The sequence below is a fragment of the Taudactylus pleione genome, unplaced genomic scaffold (assembly GCF_031769625.1).
Source record: "Taudactylus pleione unplaced genomic scaffold, aTauple2 ptg000034l, whole genome shotgun sequence".
Taxonomy (NCBI): domain Eukaryota; kingdom Metazoa; phylum Chordata; class Amphibia; order Anura; family Myobatrachidae; genus Taudactylus; species Taudactylus pleione.
The window spans coordinates 1,406,843-1,422,918 of NW_028284436.1; the positions used below are offsets into that span (position 1 = coordinate 1,406,843).

The 16,076-nt window shown below is 47.2% G+C and overlaps 1 protein-coding gene across 4 annotated transcripts in view; it reads right to left on the minus strand.

Moving 5' to 3' along the window:
- Positions 1–16,076, minus strand: part of ENTPD1 (ectonucleoside triphosphate diphosphohydrolase 1) — a 125,070-nt gene that overhangs the window by 17,285 nt on the left and 91,709 nt on the right. For 3 of the 4 annotated variants that reach the window (XM_088452160.1, XM_088452159.1, XM_088452162.1), the window contains 4 exons: positions 14,348–14,475; positions 3,166–3,283; positions 1,192–1,342; positions 319–478 (listed from right to left, as the gene is read on the minus strand). In XM_088452160.1, the coding sequence (XP_088308286.1) occupies positions 319–478; positions 1,192–1,342; positions 3,166–3,283; positions 14,348–14,475 (557 nt within the window). The remainder of the gene's footprint in view (positions 1–318; positions 479–1,191; positions 1,343–3,165; positions 3,284–14,347; positions 14,476–16,076) is intronic. The other variant, XM_088452161.1, reaches the window with a different exon arrangement.

Here is a 16,076-nt window from a genome sequence, read left to right on the forward strand (position 1 = left end):
CACAAGTTTCCTAAGCCGACTTTGTATCTCATACTGATTTGCTAAAGTCCAGCTGACAGAAATTGGCCCACTAGCTCAAAGCCTTCCAAACCTCGAGTACCTGCCAATATGGCACAAAAATTGCCACCACCCTTCTCCAACAGGGAGCAAGTCTGACTGCGGCTTGGACAGAACGAGAATGATTAAACACGCCACACAAGAACTGGTCCACAGGCGATATCAGGAGTCATTGTTCAGGCTGCAGAAATTGGTAACAAGGTGGACAGTGTGCAGCAGGAAATTCGGGATGAAAGCAGTTGGATAGCATTGAATACTAACTTGAATGAAGTTTCCTAGAAGGTAGTTAATGGTGATCCAACCATAGGCGCCCTCTTCTTGTCCTGTAATTATTCTGGCACCTTGAAAATCAAAGTGAGAAGAGCGCAATGTATTCTCAACTGAGGAAAGGACCTCATCAGCCACCGCTGGGTTAGTGCGCCTGCAGGAATATGAAGGGTCATAAGTCAATGCATATACATTTGTTTTATACAATAGGAGAGATGTATCAAGCTGATGCTGATTGGTAGCTTTAGGGAAACCACTCCACTTCATGTCTCTCCAAGGTTTGAGATATCGGGGTATATTAACTAAAGTGCAGGTTTTTTTAGAAGTGGAGATATTGTCCATAGCAACCAATGAGAGTCTACTTAACATTTATCTAGCACCTTCTAGAAGATAATAGCTAGAAAGTGGAGAGAGATTCTGGGGCCTATGTACTAAGCCTGGGAGAGAGATAAAGTGGACGGAGATAAAGTCCCAACCAATCACCTCCTAACTGTAGTATTTCAAACACAGCCTGTAAAGTGACAGTTAGGAGCTGATTGGTTGGTACTTTATCTCTCTCTCCAAGGCTTAGTACTTAGAGGTACTTTATCTCTCTCCGTGGCTTGACACACATTCCCCAATGAATTATTCAAAGAAAACAAACAGTAGTCATATTAATATTATATATGTCTAATAGGTACATCAATGCCCTGTGACCATGAGCTATAGTATATACAAGTGACAGACTAGTTGACGTTAGGCTGCTGCCGAGATTTAGGTTATGAAAGATCTATAAGAGCCATATACAGTACATGATGTAAAACACCCATACATTATGTTGCATTAAGCCTCAGACAAACAGATGGCTTAGAGGACAAGGGACTGTACCTGAGAAGTCGCATTCCTGCAGTGGCTCCTAAATATACAGGCGTCTCCTTATGCTGACTGACAGGTATCGCGCCTTGTGCCCTGCTCATGCAAGCCTGAAGGGAAAGACCGGCTTTCACTGGATTTTGATAGTAACTAGATATACCATTGCCTTTTAGGAAGAAAAGAAAAAGATTTTGGTTTAGGAATTCATGCAACTGCGAAATGCTACTGTCGGCCATCGGTTCTAAAAACATCCTGAAAGTCTTTTCTGTAACGAATGGGTGTATCATGTACGAGCTCCATGTCAATTATAATAACACACTCCACCTCAAACTTTCACAAAGTGTCTCACAAACTTAAAGCAACATGTTGTCAGTGCCATAGAGATCGGGGCCATGTCCGGGTACTGTAGGGACGTGGCCTAATCGTGGAGGCGTAACCAAAATGACTATCGGAGCTGCACAGGGTGTTGCATTGCTCCCCTCAGCCAGGGGAAGATCCAGGGTGGGGGCCATCAGTGCGATCGCTTCCCCCTGCACACTATGCTGGCAGAGGATACTGCAGCTCAGTGGCATAACCTGGGGGGTCGGCTGGGGCTTGTGCCCTGGGCGCATGCGCATTTGGGTGCCATCGACCCGCTTGCGAGCATCCTGCGCTCACGAGCGGGTCTGAATGAGACCCTCTGTCCTTTCTGTGATAATGCAACAGTGATTTCCCAGAGACCCGCGCATTAAGCCACAATCTACTGCGCTGACAGATAGGAGGGAGGCCCAGATGGAGCTGCACACGGGCCCCCTCCTCTCTCAAAACGCTCCTGACTGACAGACATTATCATTATGTATTTGCTCCTTCTCTTGACCATACACAAATAATTTGCCTTTCCCAGGTGTATATGCATCTATCCCGCTCTCTGTGTGTATGTAATAGAGTGAGCATTGTATTAGAACGCCCGTTCCCACATCGCTCCAGGCACAGGCGGGCATGAATGCCAGAATCCCGCTAGTCTGCATAGACGCATATGCAAGCCCCATTTTTATGGGAACATGCGCAGCAAAGTCAGGAAAATATACGCTATACAAAGGGCCATAGTGAGCACTCTGCATCAGCACCTGCCCAACTACCAACCAATCATCTTCTGACATTTTTCTAGCAAAACCTGTAAAATGACAGAAACTGATTGGTTGATACTTCATCTCTCCCCAAGACTTGGTACATCTCCCCCCCCAACAGTCTTTAACTCATACTTTCCACTGGAAGAGAACTGGACATCAGGAAGACGTCTCCAATTAAAATATTTACACTTGTGAAGGTTTTTTGACACTGTTCAGGGGAAAATCTATTGTCCGTGAGCAATCAGCTCGTGCTTTGATGACATTTATAATTTCCCTTGATTATCTTCCAGCTCTAGTGTTGGCAGACACACAGCTCTGACATTGTGAGACAGGAATACAATAAACATTTCAGAAATCTGCCGTATTTTCCTTCAGACCCAAGCGAGGGAGCGAGGGCCAGGGACTCATGCTTTACCCAACTGGTAATCACATCTTTGGACTCAGGCCCAGATTTATCAATGAGTGATATTCTTGTTATCACTCGTAACTAATCATAAATGGTGCGCCAACCAATCAGCGCCTAACTATCATGTGTTTGAAAAATGACAGTTAGGAGCTGATTGGTTGGAGCACCATGTAAGATTAGTAACAACTTATAACAAGACTATCACATTGATAAATCTGGGCCTAAATTAGCAGGAAAAACAGCTGCTCATATAAGTCTTGGTCACATTAATTACTCAGGGATGTCTATTTTTGGAAAGCCAAACGAGTAAATACTATTTCTCCAGTTTACGTTAGTCATAAGAATGGATGAGTGGGGATAAAGGGAACAATGTCCAAATAAACAGAGGTAGCCACAAATTCGTCAAACGGAGACTCTAGTTTGAGGGGTAGAGAAACATTTAACTTTTTGGATGCTTAGTTAAGATGCACTAACCGTCAACTTTACAGTCTTCTATCTGTTGGACAACTCCGGTGTCATTTTCCTTCTCCGCTGGCCATTGATAAATGTACAGGCTGGTATGTGAGGAACCGGCATCTAGCACAATGCCATACTGGGGGGAAAAACAGCAACAGACTGCTTATTATTCAACGGTTACTAATCGAGCTTCTTCGTGACTGTAATGGGATAGAGAGCAGAAATGCATTTTTAATATCAGCTGTGACCACAATGCTGATGATAATGTACAACTTTCTTGTTTGAAGACACCGTTTTGCTCCACCATAATATAATACATAAATCCTATTTCTGGCAGCTATTAGTTTTAATACATAGGTTATATCACATTGCAAAGAAAACTTCCAGCACCAGCAGTACAAATAATATACGCATAGTATCTCTATGCTTTTATTTGGGAGACATTGCCCTTCCCTACAGCACCTGGAGCCTGCCAACTGGACAGAGGACAATGCAGGGACAGAGACGGGGACAATGCAGGGACAGAGACAAAGCAGGGACAATGCAGGGACAGAGACAATGCAGGGACAGAGATAATGCAGGGACAGAGACAATGCAGGGACAGGGACAATGCAGGGACAGAGACAATGCAGGGACAGGGACAATGCAGGGACAGAGACAATGCAGGGACAGAGACAATGCAGGGACAATGCAGAGACAGAGACAATGCAGAGACAGAGACAATGCAGGGACAGGAACAGAGACAATGCAGAGACAGGGACAGAGGCAAAGCAGGGACAGAGACAATGCAGGGACAGAGATAATGCAGGGACAGGGGCAATGCAGGGACTTGGGGCCTGATTCAGAGCCGGACGCTATTTGCGCTCGCTCGTTCAGAAAAAGGGGCCGGATATTTAAATTAAGTGCTCGCTCTTTGCGGTCTGTTGACGCCTCTATGTCTGAGCGAGCAAAACATGCGCTCGCTATTTTGTAAAGACGCCCCCTGGCCACTCGCATCCTACGTCATCTCCGCTATTTATTAGATTAATCGAGTACATTGAAAGGCGTCTGAACTGCTCGCAGTGCTTGTGGTAGGATTTTCCTACCGCAATCATGCGAACAGTTCAGGCTAAGAAACAACCAAGTGACGTGGTCGATAAAGCTGCTTTGTTAATTATGCACACCCTTAAAACACCCGTTGTGACCGTTTGGCACGTCTGCATTCGGATCTCCACTCCCCGTTTTCAAGCACCTTCCCCTGTTACCATCCACAAACACCTCATTCTGTCACTCAAATTAGCAGGCACTTGCTATTTTGCGAGCGCTCGATTTCCGACCGCAATGACTGGTTGGCGCATGCGCATTACGACCCATACGCATGCGCAGATGTGCGAACATCGCTCGGAGCGAACGAGTGGCCGCTTATGAGCGGCTCTGAATCAGGCCCTGAGACAATGCAGGGACAGAGATAATGCAGGGACAGAGACAATGCAGGGACAGAAGACAATGCAGGGACAGAGACAATGCAGGGACAGGGACAATGCAGGGACAGGGACAATGCAGGGACAGAGATAATGCAGGCACAGAGATAATGCAGGGACAGAGACAATGCAGGGACAGAGATAATGCAGGGACAGCGACAATGCAGGGACAGGGACAATTCAGGGACAGGGACAGAGGACAATGCAGGGACAAGGACAATGCAGGGACAGAGACAATGCAGGGACAGAGACAATGCAGGGACAGGGACAGAGGACAATGCAGGGACAGGGACAAAGCAGGGACAGGGGCAATGCAGGAAAGAGACAATGCAGAGACAGGAACAGAGGCAATGCAGGGACAGAGACAATGCAGGGACAGAGGACAATGCAGGGAAAGAGACAATGCAGGGACAGGGGCAATGCAGGAAAGAGACAATGCAGAGACAGGGACAGAGGCAATGCAGGGACAGAGACAATGCAGAGACAGGGACAGAGGCAATGCAGGGACAGAGACAATGCAGGGACAGAGAATGCAGGGACAGAGATAATGCAGGGACAGAGGACAATGCAGGGACAGAGACAATGCAGAGACAGAGATAATGCAGGGACAGAGACAATGCAGGGACAGAGATAATGCAGGGACAGAAACAATGCAGGGACAGAAACAATGCAGGGACAGAGGACAATGCAGGGACAGAGATAATGCAGGGACAGAGACAATGCAGGGACAGAGACAATGCAGGGACAGAGACAATGCAGGGACAGGGGCAATGCAGGAAAGAGACAATGCAGGGACAGAGGACAATGCAGGGACAGGGACAATGCAGGGACACAGGACAATGCAGGGTCAGAGACAATGCAGGGACAGAGATAATGCAGGGACAGAGACAATGCAGGGACAGAGATAATGCAGGGACAGAGGACAATGCAGGGACAGCGGACAATGCAGGGACAGAGACAATGCAGGGACAGAGACAACGCAGGGACAGAGATAATGCAGGGACAGTGACAATGCAGGGACAATGCAGGGACAGAGGACAATGCAGGGACAGGGACAATGCAGGGAAAGATAAAATGCAGGGACAGAGACAATCCAGGGAAAGAGACAATGCAGGGACAGGGACAATGCAGGGACAGAGACAATGCAGGGACAGAGGACAATGCAGGGACAGAGACAATGCAGGGACAGAGATAATGCAGGGACAGAGATAATGCAGGGACAGAGATAATGCAGAGACAGAGCCAATGGAGGGACAGAGATAATGCAGGAACAGAGATAATGCAGGGACACAGGACAATGCAGGGACAGAGGACAATGCAGGGACAGCGGACAATGCAGGGAAAGAGACAATGCAGGGACCGAGATAATGCAGGGACAGTGACAATGCAGGGACAGGGACAATGCAGGAAAGAGACAATGCAGGGACAGAGGACAATGCAGGGAAAGAGACAATGCAGGGAAAGAGACAATGCAGGGAAAGAGACAATGCAGGGACAGAGACAATGCAGGGACAGAGACAGAGACAATGCAGGGACAGAGACAATGCAGGGAAAGAGACAATGCAGAGACAGAGATAATGCAGGGACAGAGGATAATGCAGGGACAGAGATAATGCAGGGACAGAGACAATGCAGAGACAGAGATAATGCAGGGACAGAGGACAATGCAGAGACAGAGATAATGCAGGGACATGGATAATGTCGGGACAGGGACAATGCAGGGAAAGAGACAATGCCGGGACAGAGACAATGCAGGGAAAGAGACAATGCAGGGACAGGGACAATGCAGTGACAAAGACAATGCAGGGACAGAGACAATGCAGGGACAAAGACAGAGGGAATGCAGGGACAGAGACAAAGCAGGGAAAGAGACAATGCAGGGACAGAGATAATGCAGGGACAGAGACAATGCAGGGACAGGGGCAATGCAGGGACAGGGGCAATGCAGGAAAGAGACAATGCAGGGACAGAGGACAATGCAGGGACAGGGACAATGCAGGGACAGAGGACAGTGCAGGGACACAGGACAATGCAGGGTCAGAGACAATGCAGGGACAGAGATAATGCAGGGACAGAGACAATGCAGGGACAGAGGACAATGCAGGGACAGAGACAATGCAGGGACAGAGATAATGCAGGGACAGAGGACAATGCAGGGACAGCGGACAATGCAGGGACAGAGACAATGCAGGGACAGAGACAACGCAGGGACAGAGATAATGCAGGGACAGTGACAATGCAGGGACAGGGACAATGCAGGGACAGAGGACAATGCAGGGACAGGGACAATGCAGGGAAAGATAAAATGCAGGGACACAGACAATGCAGGGAAAGAGACAATGCAGGGACAGGGACAATGCAGGGACAGAGACAATGCAGGGACAGAGGACAATGCAGGGACAGAGACAATGCAGGGACAGAGATAATGCAGAGACAGAGCCATGGAGGGACAGATATAATGCAGGAACAGAGATAATGCAGGGACACAGGACAATGCAGGGACAGCGGACAATGCAGGGAAAGAGACAATGCAGGGACTGAGATAATGCAGGGACAGGGACAATGCAGGAAAGAGACAATGCAGGGACAGAGGACAATGCTGGGAAAGAGACAATGCAGGGAAAGAGACAATGCAGGGACAGAGACAATGCAGGGACAGAGACAATGCAGGGACAGAGACAGAGGGAATGCAGGGACAGAGACAATGCAGGGAAAGAGACAATGCAGAGACAGAGATAATGCAGGGACAGAGGATAATGCAGGGACAGAGATAATGTAGGGACAGAGACAATGCAGAGACAGAGATAATGCAGGAACAGAGGACAATGCAGAGACAGAGATAATGCAGGGACATGGATAATGCCGGGACAGGGACAATGCAGGGAAAGAGACAATGCCGGGACAGAGACAATGCAGGGACAGGGACAATGCAGGGACTGGGACAATGCAGGGACTGGGACAATGCAGGGACAGAGACAATGCAGGGACAGAGACAGAGGGAATGCAGGGACAGAGACAAAGCAGGGAAAGAGACAATGCAGGGACAGAGATAATGCAGGGACAGAGACAATGCAGGGATAGAGACAATGCAGGGACAGAGACAGAGGGAATGCAGAGACAGAGACAATGCAGGGACAGAGATAATGCAAGGAGAGGGACAATACAGGGAAAGATACAATGCAGGGACAGGGACAGAGACATTGCAGAGACAGAGACAATGCAGGGAAAGAGACAATGCAGGGACAGAGACAATGTAGGGACAATGCAGTGACAGAGACAATGCAGGGACAGGGGCAATGCAGGGAAAGAGACAATGCAGGGACAGGGACAATGCAGGGACAGGGACAATGCAGGGGCAGAGGACAATGCAGGGACAGAGACAATGCAGGGACAGTAACAAAGCAGGGACAGAGACAATGCAGAGACAGAGACAATGCAGAGATAGAGACAATTCCGAGACAGACAATGCAGGGAAAGAGAAAATGCAGGGACAGAGACAATTCAGAGACAGAGGCAATGCAGGGACAGAGACCATGCAGGGACAGTGACAATGCAGGGACAGGGACAATGCAGAGACAGAGACAATGCAGAGACAGAGAATGCAGGGACAGAGACAATTCAGAGACAGAGAATGCAGGGACAGTGACAATGCAGGGACAATGCAGGGACAGAGACAATTCAGAGACAGACAATGTAGGGACAGGGACAGAGACAATGCAGGGACAGTAGCAAAGCCGGGACAGAGACAATGCAGAGATAGAGACAATTCCGAGACAGACAATGCAGGGAAAGAGAAAATGCAGGGACAGAGACAATGCAGGGACAATGCAGGGACAGAGACAATTCAGAGACAGACAATGCAGGTACAGGGACAGAGACAATGCAGGGAAAGAGACAATGCAGGGAAAGAGACAATGCAGGGACAGTGACAATGCAGGGACAGTGACAATGCAGGGAAAGAGATAATGCAGGGACAATGCAGGGACAGAGACAATTCAGAGACAGACAATGCAGGTACAGGGACAGTGACAATGCCGGGACAGGGACAATTTAGAGACAGACAATGCAAGGACAGAGACAATGCAGGTACAGGGACAGAGGCAATGCAGGGACAGAGACAATGCAGGACAGTGACAATGCAGAGACAGAGACAATACAGGGACAGAGACAGAGGCAATGCAGGGATAGTGACAATGCAGGGACAGAGACAATGCGGGACAGTGACAATGCAGGGACAGAGATAATGCAGAGACAATGCAGGGACAGAGACAATGCAGAGACGGAGACAATGCAGGGACAGAGACAATTCAGACACAGAGAAAACAGGGACAGAGACAATGCAGGGACAGAGACAATGCAGGGAAAGAGCCAATGCAGGGACAGCGACAATGCAGAGACAGAGACAATGCAGGGACAGAGATAATGCAGAGACAGAGGCATTGCAGGGACAGAGACAATGCAGGGAAAGAGACAATGCAGGGACAGAGACAATTCAGAGACAGAGGCAATGCAGGGACAGAGACCATGCAGGGACAGAGACCATGCAGGGACAGGGACAATGCAGAGACAGAGACAATGCAGAGACAGAGAATGCAGGGACAGAGACAATTCAGAGACAGAGAATGCAGGGACAGAGACAATGCAGGGACAGAGGCAATGCAGGGACAGAGACAGAGGCAATGCAGAGACAGAGACAATGCAGGGACAGTGACAATGCAGGGACAGAGACAATGCAGAGACAGAGAATGCAGGGACAGAGACAATTCAGAGACAGACAATGCAGGGACAGAGACAATGCAGAGACAGAGACAATGCAGGCACAGAGACAATGCAGGGACAGAGACAATGCAGAGACAGAGACAATGCAGGGACATTGACAATGCAGGGACAGAGACAATGCAGGGACAGAGACAGAGGCAATGCAGGGACAGAGACATTGCAGGGACAGTGACAATGCAGGGACAGAGACAATGCAGGGACAGGGATAATGCAGGGATAATGCAGGGAGAGAGACAATGCAGAGACAGAGGCAATGCAGGGAAAATGCAGAGACAGAGACAATGCAGGGACAGAGACAATGCAGAGACAGAGACAATGCAGGGACAGAGACAATGCAGGGACAGGGGCAATGCAGGGACAGAGGCAACGCAGGGACAGTGACAATGCAGGGACAGAAACAATGCAGGGACAGAGACAATGCAGGGACAGAGACAATGCAGGGACAGGGAAAATGCAGGGACAGGGACAATGCAGGGACAGAGACAATGCAGGGACAGACAATGCAGGGAGCCTCACTGAGTCTGGTAAAGTGAGCGAGTGGCCAAATTGTCCTGTCCAAGAATTAAGCTGCATACACACTTAAAGATTTTCTATCCAACCATCCAACTAGTTGATTGGTTGGAATGAAAATCTGGTAACATATGAAAGTAAATGACAATCAGCAGTTTGCTCCCAAACGCCAGAAAATGGCCAAAAAAGTTTGAACAAATTATTTAGATCAAACATTTAACAAACTTGTCTGACGACCATTTTCATCTGTTTTCTGGCATTTAGGAGCAAATTGCTGATCATCATTTACTCCCATACGTTACCAGATTTTCATTCCAACCAATCAACTAGTTGGACAGAAAATCTTTAGGTGTGTACCCAGCCTTATTCAATTAACCTAATAAATTTTTTTTTAACATACTAGAATATCTTATGCCCACTGTGATTGTGTGTATGGTCCCAGTGTGATCCAGCCAAAGCACTATAGAGGAGACGTAAGTGGCCAAATTGGAAAATGATCCTGCTGATTATTGTTGGTGCAGTGCAGCAGGACCAGCCCATACAGGGAACTGATCCCACTGATTATTGTTGGTGCAGGGCAGCAGGATCAGCCCATAGAGGGAACTGATCCCACTGATTATTGTTAGGGCAGGGCAGCAAGATGAGCCCATATAGGGAACTGATCCCGCTGATTATTGTTGGTGCAGGGCAGCAGGATGAGCCCATATAGGGAACTGATCCCATTGATTATTGTTGGTCCAGAACAGCAGTATCAGCCCATACAGGAAACTGATCCCACTGATTATTGTTGGTGCAGGGCAGCAGAATCAGTCCATATAGGGAACTGATCCCGCTGATTGTTGTTGGTGCAGGGCAGTAGAATCCGTCCATATAGGGAACTGATCCCACTGATTGTTGTTGGTGCAGGGCAGCAGAATCAGCCCATATAGGGAACTGATCCCACTGATTATTGTTAGTGCAGGGCAGCAGGATCATCCCATATAGAAAACTATCCCACTGATTACTGTTGGTGCAGGGCAGCAGGATCAGCCCATATAGGGAACTGATCACATTGATTATTGTTGGTCTAGAACAGTAGGATCAGCCCATACAGGAAACTGATCCTACTGATCACTGATCCCAATATGGGCTGATCCTGCTGCCCTGCACCAATAATAATCAGCTTGATCACTTCCTAAATGGGCTGATCCTGCTGCCCTGCCCCAACAATAATCAGCTAGATCAGTTCCTATATAGGCTGATCCTGCTGCCCTGCCCCAACAATAATCAGCTAGATCAGCTCCTATATAGGCTGATCCTGCTGCCCTGCACCAACAATAATCAGTGGGATCAGTTCCCAATATGGTCTGATCCTTCTGCCCTGCGCCAACAATAATCAGCCCATATTGGTAACTGATCCCACTGATTATTGTTGGTGCAGGGCAGCAGGATCAGCCCATATTGGGAACTGATCTCAGTGATTATTGTTGGTGCAGGGCAGCAGGATCAGCCCATATTGGGAACTGATCCCACTGATTATTTTTGGTGCAGGGCAGCAGGACCAGCGTAGGGAGGCCAATCCCGGGATCGGCGGGATCCCGGGATTTTGGCCTGTGGGAAGTCCCTGTGTCCGAGGGCATCACAAATGACAGCTCTTATCGGGAGAGCTGTCCTTTGTAATGCAAATCGCATTTCTAGGTACATACCGCGGTAATCAACCGCGGTATCTACCGAAAGAGAGGCGGGATGTACCGCATCACAGATGCGATGCTTAATACATCCCGCCCTATATAACACATTTACTAACACTTAAAAATTGCTATAAAAAAACTGTCTGTTAGTAAACAAGTAATAAGGGATGGAATGTACTAAAGGGAAAATGCGTCCAAAACTCTGAAAACTGTCCTTTTTGGAGTTGGCCACATATGTATCAAGCTCCAGAATGTGTTACGTTACAGTGCTTGGACCCGGAGGGCAACGCCATCTATAGATGACGTTGCCCAAAAGAAGCCAATTGGACCCCTCCCAGCGCCCCCCGCAATGCACGTCAAACGACGTATGCGCAAAGGGAGGGGTCCAAAGAAACCCCGTAGTCCCCTCTTGGCATAGGACAGCGCTTTTTGGAATAACTGTCCGTTGCGATTTTGATCACAATTCTAGGTAAATACCACCTGATAAGTGGCGGGATGTACAGCATCCATAATGCAGCCCTCCCATAGCCCCTGAAGCACACGGATCGATTTATATTTTTACTCAATAAAAATCGACCTTTAGTAAATTTCCCCCCTGCACTCCCATGACCCTTAGAGCCTAACTAATATCATTGGCTCAGTGCAGGGTTATCGCTTGAAAGCTTAAACGACAAAGAGTAATTTTAGTGTGAGCATTATCCGTCTGTAACTTGTTTATATTAATAAGCAGATTCCCTCAGCTTCCACTACCATCCACATATGTACGTCGCTATAGGATAAATATAGGCTGGTACAATCACACATGTAAAAGCTGTCTAATTCTGTAATGCTGTATATAATCTTACTCATTTCTCAGCACTCCAAGCCCTGGAATCTCTCCCAGACTCAGTAAATGGTACGTTACAGTCTGAAGCTGACACTAATGATGTTCTTTCTTGTATAAAAGCTGCACAATGAAAATAAACCCGACAAAGGGAGATAAATGATATTATTGAGTAAGCTGTGCCATGTTAATTATGTGTTACAACTCTCAAGCACAAAAGTTCCCTGTAGAAAGTTATGTGACCCCCACGTTCCAATACTGAAATTAATAACCATCCCGTCTTCTATCTGTAAGGAATTTTACTCCTGTCCGGCTGTTCTCAGCCTTTGTAGACATTAACGGTTATGTAAAAAAAAAAAATTAATGTTTCAATCACATACCAAATAGTGTGCAGTCAATTAAAAGGTATATTGGATAAATTATTATTACTAAACAATTTAAACCAGTAAGGACGACTCGAAGTACTAGGTGAGGAACATGGGGGTCTATTCACTAGGCGTCGGAAAGAGATAAAGTGGAGAAAGATAAGTACCAAGCAATCAGCTACTAATTGTCATGTTACAGGCTGTGTTTGAAAAATGACAGTTAGGAGCTGATTGGTAGGTGCTTTATCTCTCTCCACTTTATCTCTTAAGACCCCCATGGTACGTAATTCTGTGCAAAGGAATTGGCTACAATGATACAGTATTTACTTATACCCCTTTTACACCGACTTAAAAATCCTGGGTTGATGCATGGGAACGCGCATCAACCCGGGACTTCTGTCAATGTAAATGGATCCACATGGGTCCAGGGACCCGGGGATCCAACTCGATTGCTTGCAGGGTTGGCCATGGGTCGTTCCCGTGTCACCCTGCAGTGTAAATGGCGTGATCCTTGTCACAATGACTCAGATCATGCCACGTGCTGCCTGATTGGCCGGCTTCAGTGGCGCTTGGAGATGTCATCATCTACAAGCGTCCACTGCAACCAGGGCCGGCCCGACCAGCGCTCCCCTCCCGCCCTCCCTGCCTCTGGAGCGCAGCGGAGAGTGAGGTAAGAGGGAGCGAGAGGGAGGGGGACGGGACGGGGAGGGGAAGAAGCTCTGCTTATCTACGCCAGAAGGGCCAGGTCACTGCAGATCCGGCTCCACCTGGGTGCCGCAGTGTAAAAGGGGTCTGTCCCGGGTTAGAACCATGTGCCAAATTCCAGGTCAGACCAGGGACTTTGGTATAAAAGAGGTTTTAGTAATCTGGGTTATGAATGAAACATGCATTTCAGACTGTGGGCCTGATTCAGAGTCGGACGCTATTTGCGTACGGTCGTTCCAAAAAAGGGGCCGTCTATTTAAATTGAGCGCTCGCTCATTGCTGTTTGTTGACGCCATTTTGTAAAGGCGCCCCGTTGCCGTTCACATCACACATCATCTCCATTATTTATTAGATTAATCGGGTACATGGAAAGGCATCTGAACTGCTCGCAGTGCTTGTGGTAGGATTTTCTTACCGCTATCACTGCGAGCAGTTCAGGCTAAAAGACAACCAAGTGACGTGGTCGATGACGCTCCTTTACTAATTATGCACTCCCATTAAACGCCCTTTTTACCGTTAGGCACGCCTGCGTTCGGATCTCCACTCCCCCGTTTTCAAGCACCTTCCCCTGTTACCACCCACAAACGGTACATTCTGTCAATCACATTAGCAGCCCCTCGCTATTTTGCGAGCGCACGATTTCCGACCGCAATGACTGGTTGGCGCATGCGCATTACGACCCATACGCATGCGCAGTTGTGCGAACATCGCTCATAGCGAACGAGCGGCTCTGAATCAGGCCCTGTATCCGGTTTTTACTTTGTGGTTCTGCAGGGGTTTTTCGGACACTTCCCCTGATCATGTGACTGCTTTATAATAGCATACTTTAAAGCACCTAGATTATTTACTTTGTGTTTAGCTATTATTATAGAACATGCATTACTGTACCTTCATTTTCTGTGGAAGAGGTTTATTCTGCACTATTGCTGTTACAACTAAAGCAATTACCCCCAAGGCAAACAGAACTCCGAGGATGAAAAGGACCTTTCTGTTCCATGTCTTCTTCTGTTTTGCAACTGTAGCAAAGAAGAAATCAGTGTAACCGATTCACTCAGATTTACATGTGATACAGTGATTTTTGAACTAGCAACGTACACAGCATAAAGAGTTTAGGTACAGAGTTATTTTTGTACATACAATCACAATAAAATATACACATGATTAAACCACCGTGTCCTGGGCCAGGTTCACAAGTCTTCTGTGGGGGTTTAAAACCCACAAAAACATACCAACTGTTTTTAGTATCTTTAGACAAAACTATGCAAAATATAAAACACTGGGCCTGATTCAGCTTGGATCGCAACTGCTAATATGCACACAATTGGCCGATCGTTGCGTACTACGCATGCATCGCAGTGCGCGAACCGGCCACTGAGATCGGGGCTGTGATCTACGCAGACCCACCACAGAGTGATTGACAGGAAGTACCGTTTGTGGGTGGTGACGGAGGGGTGTTCGGTGAAACGCAGGCGTGTCAGTACGTTCGGACGCCTTTGCAGGGACGTGCATAAATTATCCACTGCGATGCCGTACGCAGCCTGAGGCCTGACAGCGTGCGATGAGGTTAGCAATTCCTGAGTAAGGTCAGTGCTTGTGCAAGTGTGCGTGAGGCTGCGATGGTACTCAATGTTACCGATGGTTTCGCAGTCTTGCTAAGGATTACGGTTATGTGTAAGATAAAGTGGGAGTCCTTATATTGTGCTGCGGCGGCATAGCGATCGCAATGGATTAGCGTTCTATCGAAGTTGAACTGCGTGCGTAATCGCTATTGTCATCGCAGTTGTGATCGTAGTAAATTAGGCCCACTATTAGATGATGCCGCAGTTTATGGATTGTGCAGCCACTGACTAAACAGCATTTTATTTGGTGCGCATGGGACATTGTATAACTGCACCACATCACAATGACAATATAGTTGTAGAATATCTGCAGAAAGATACATACAGTACAGTAACAATACAGTAACTAGAGTTTCAAGAGGAACTTTTTGTTGTTGTTGTTTACCTAAAAAAACCTCCATACCCCCTAGTCTGGCATAACCACACGGGGAAACCCTGCAGATGGCGCATTTTACCTAATTGTACAAGATCAGGTTATAGGGACCCAGGAGGAACCTTGCAAGGTGCTGTCGTTATTGCACTCAAATATGGTTTTAATTCCAAGAAATAGCCAGTACAATATGTATATAGAAGTATTAATCTATGTAGACAAAAAATAAAAAAAACACACAAAGAGGGTGATTCAGTACTGGACGGTATTGCAGAGCTGCACACAAGCTATAGATATGATGTATGCACCTAAGCTATAGATATGATGTATGCACCTAAGTTATAGATATGATGTATGCACCTAAGTTATAGATATGATGTATGCACCTAAGCTATAGATATGATGTATGCACCTAAGTTATAGATATGATGTATGCACACAAGCTATAGATATGATGTATGCACACAAGTTATAGATATGATGTATGCACACAAGCTATAGATATGATGTATGCACACAAGTTAGAGATATGATGTATGCACTCAGGCTATAGATATGATGTATGCACACAAGTTATAGATATGATGTATGCACACAGGCTATAGATATGATGTATGCACCTAAGTTA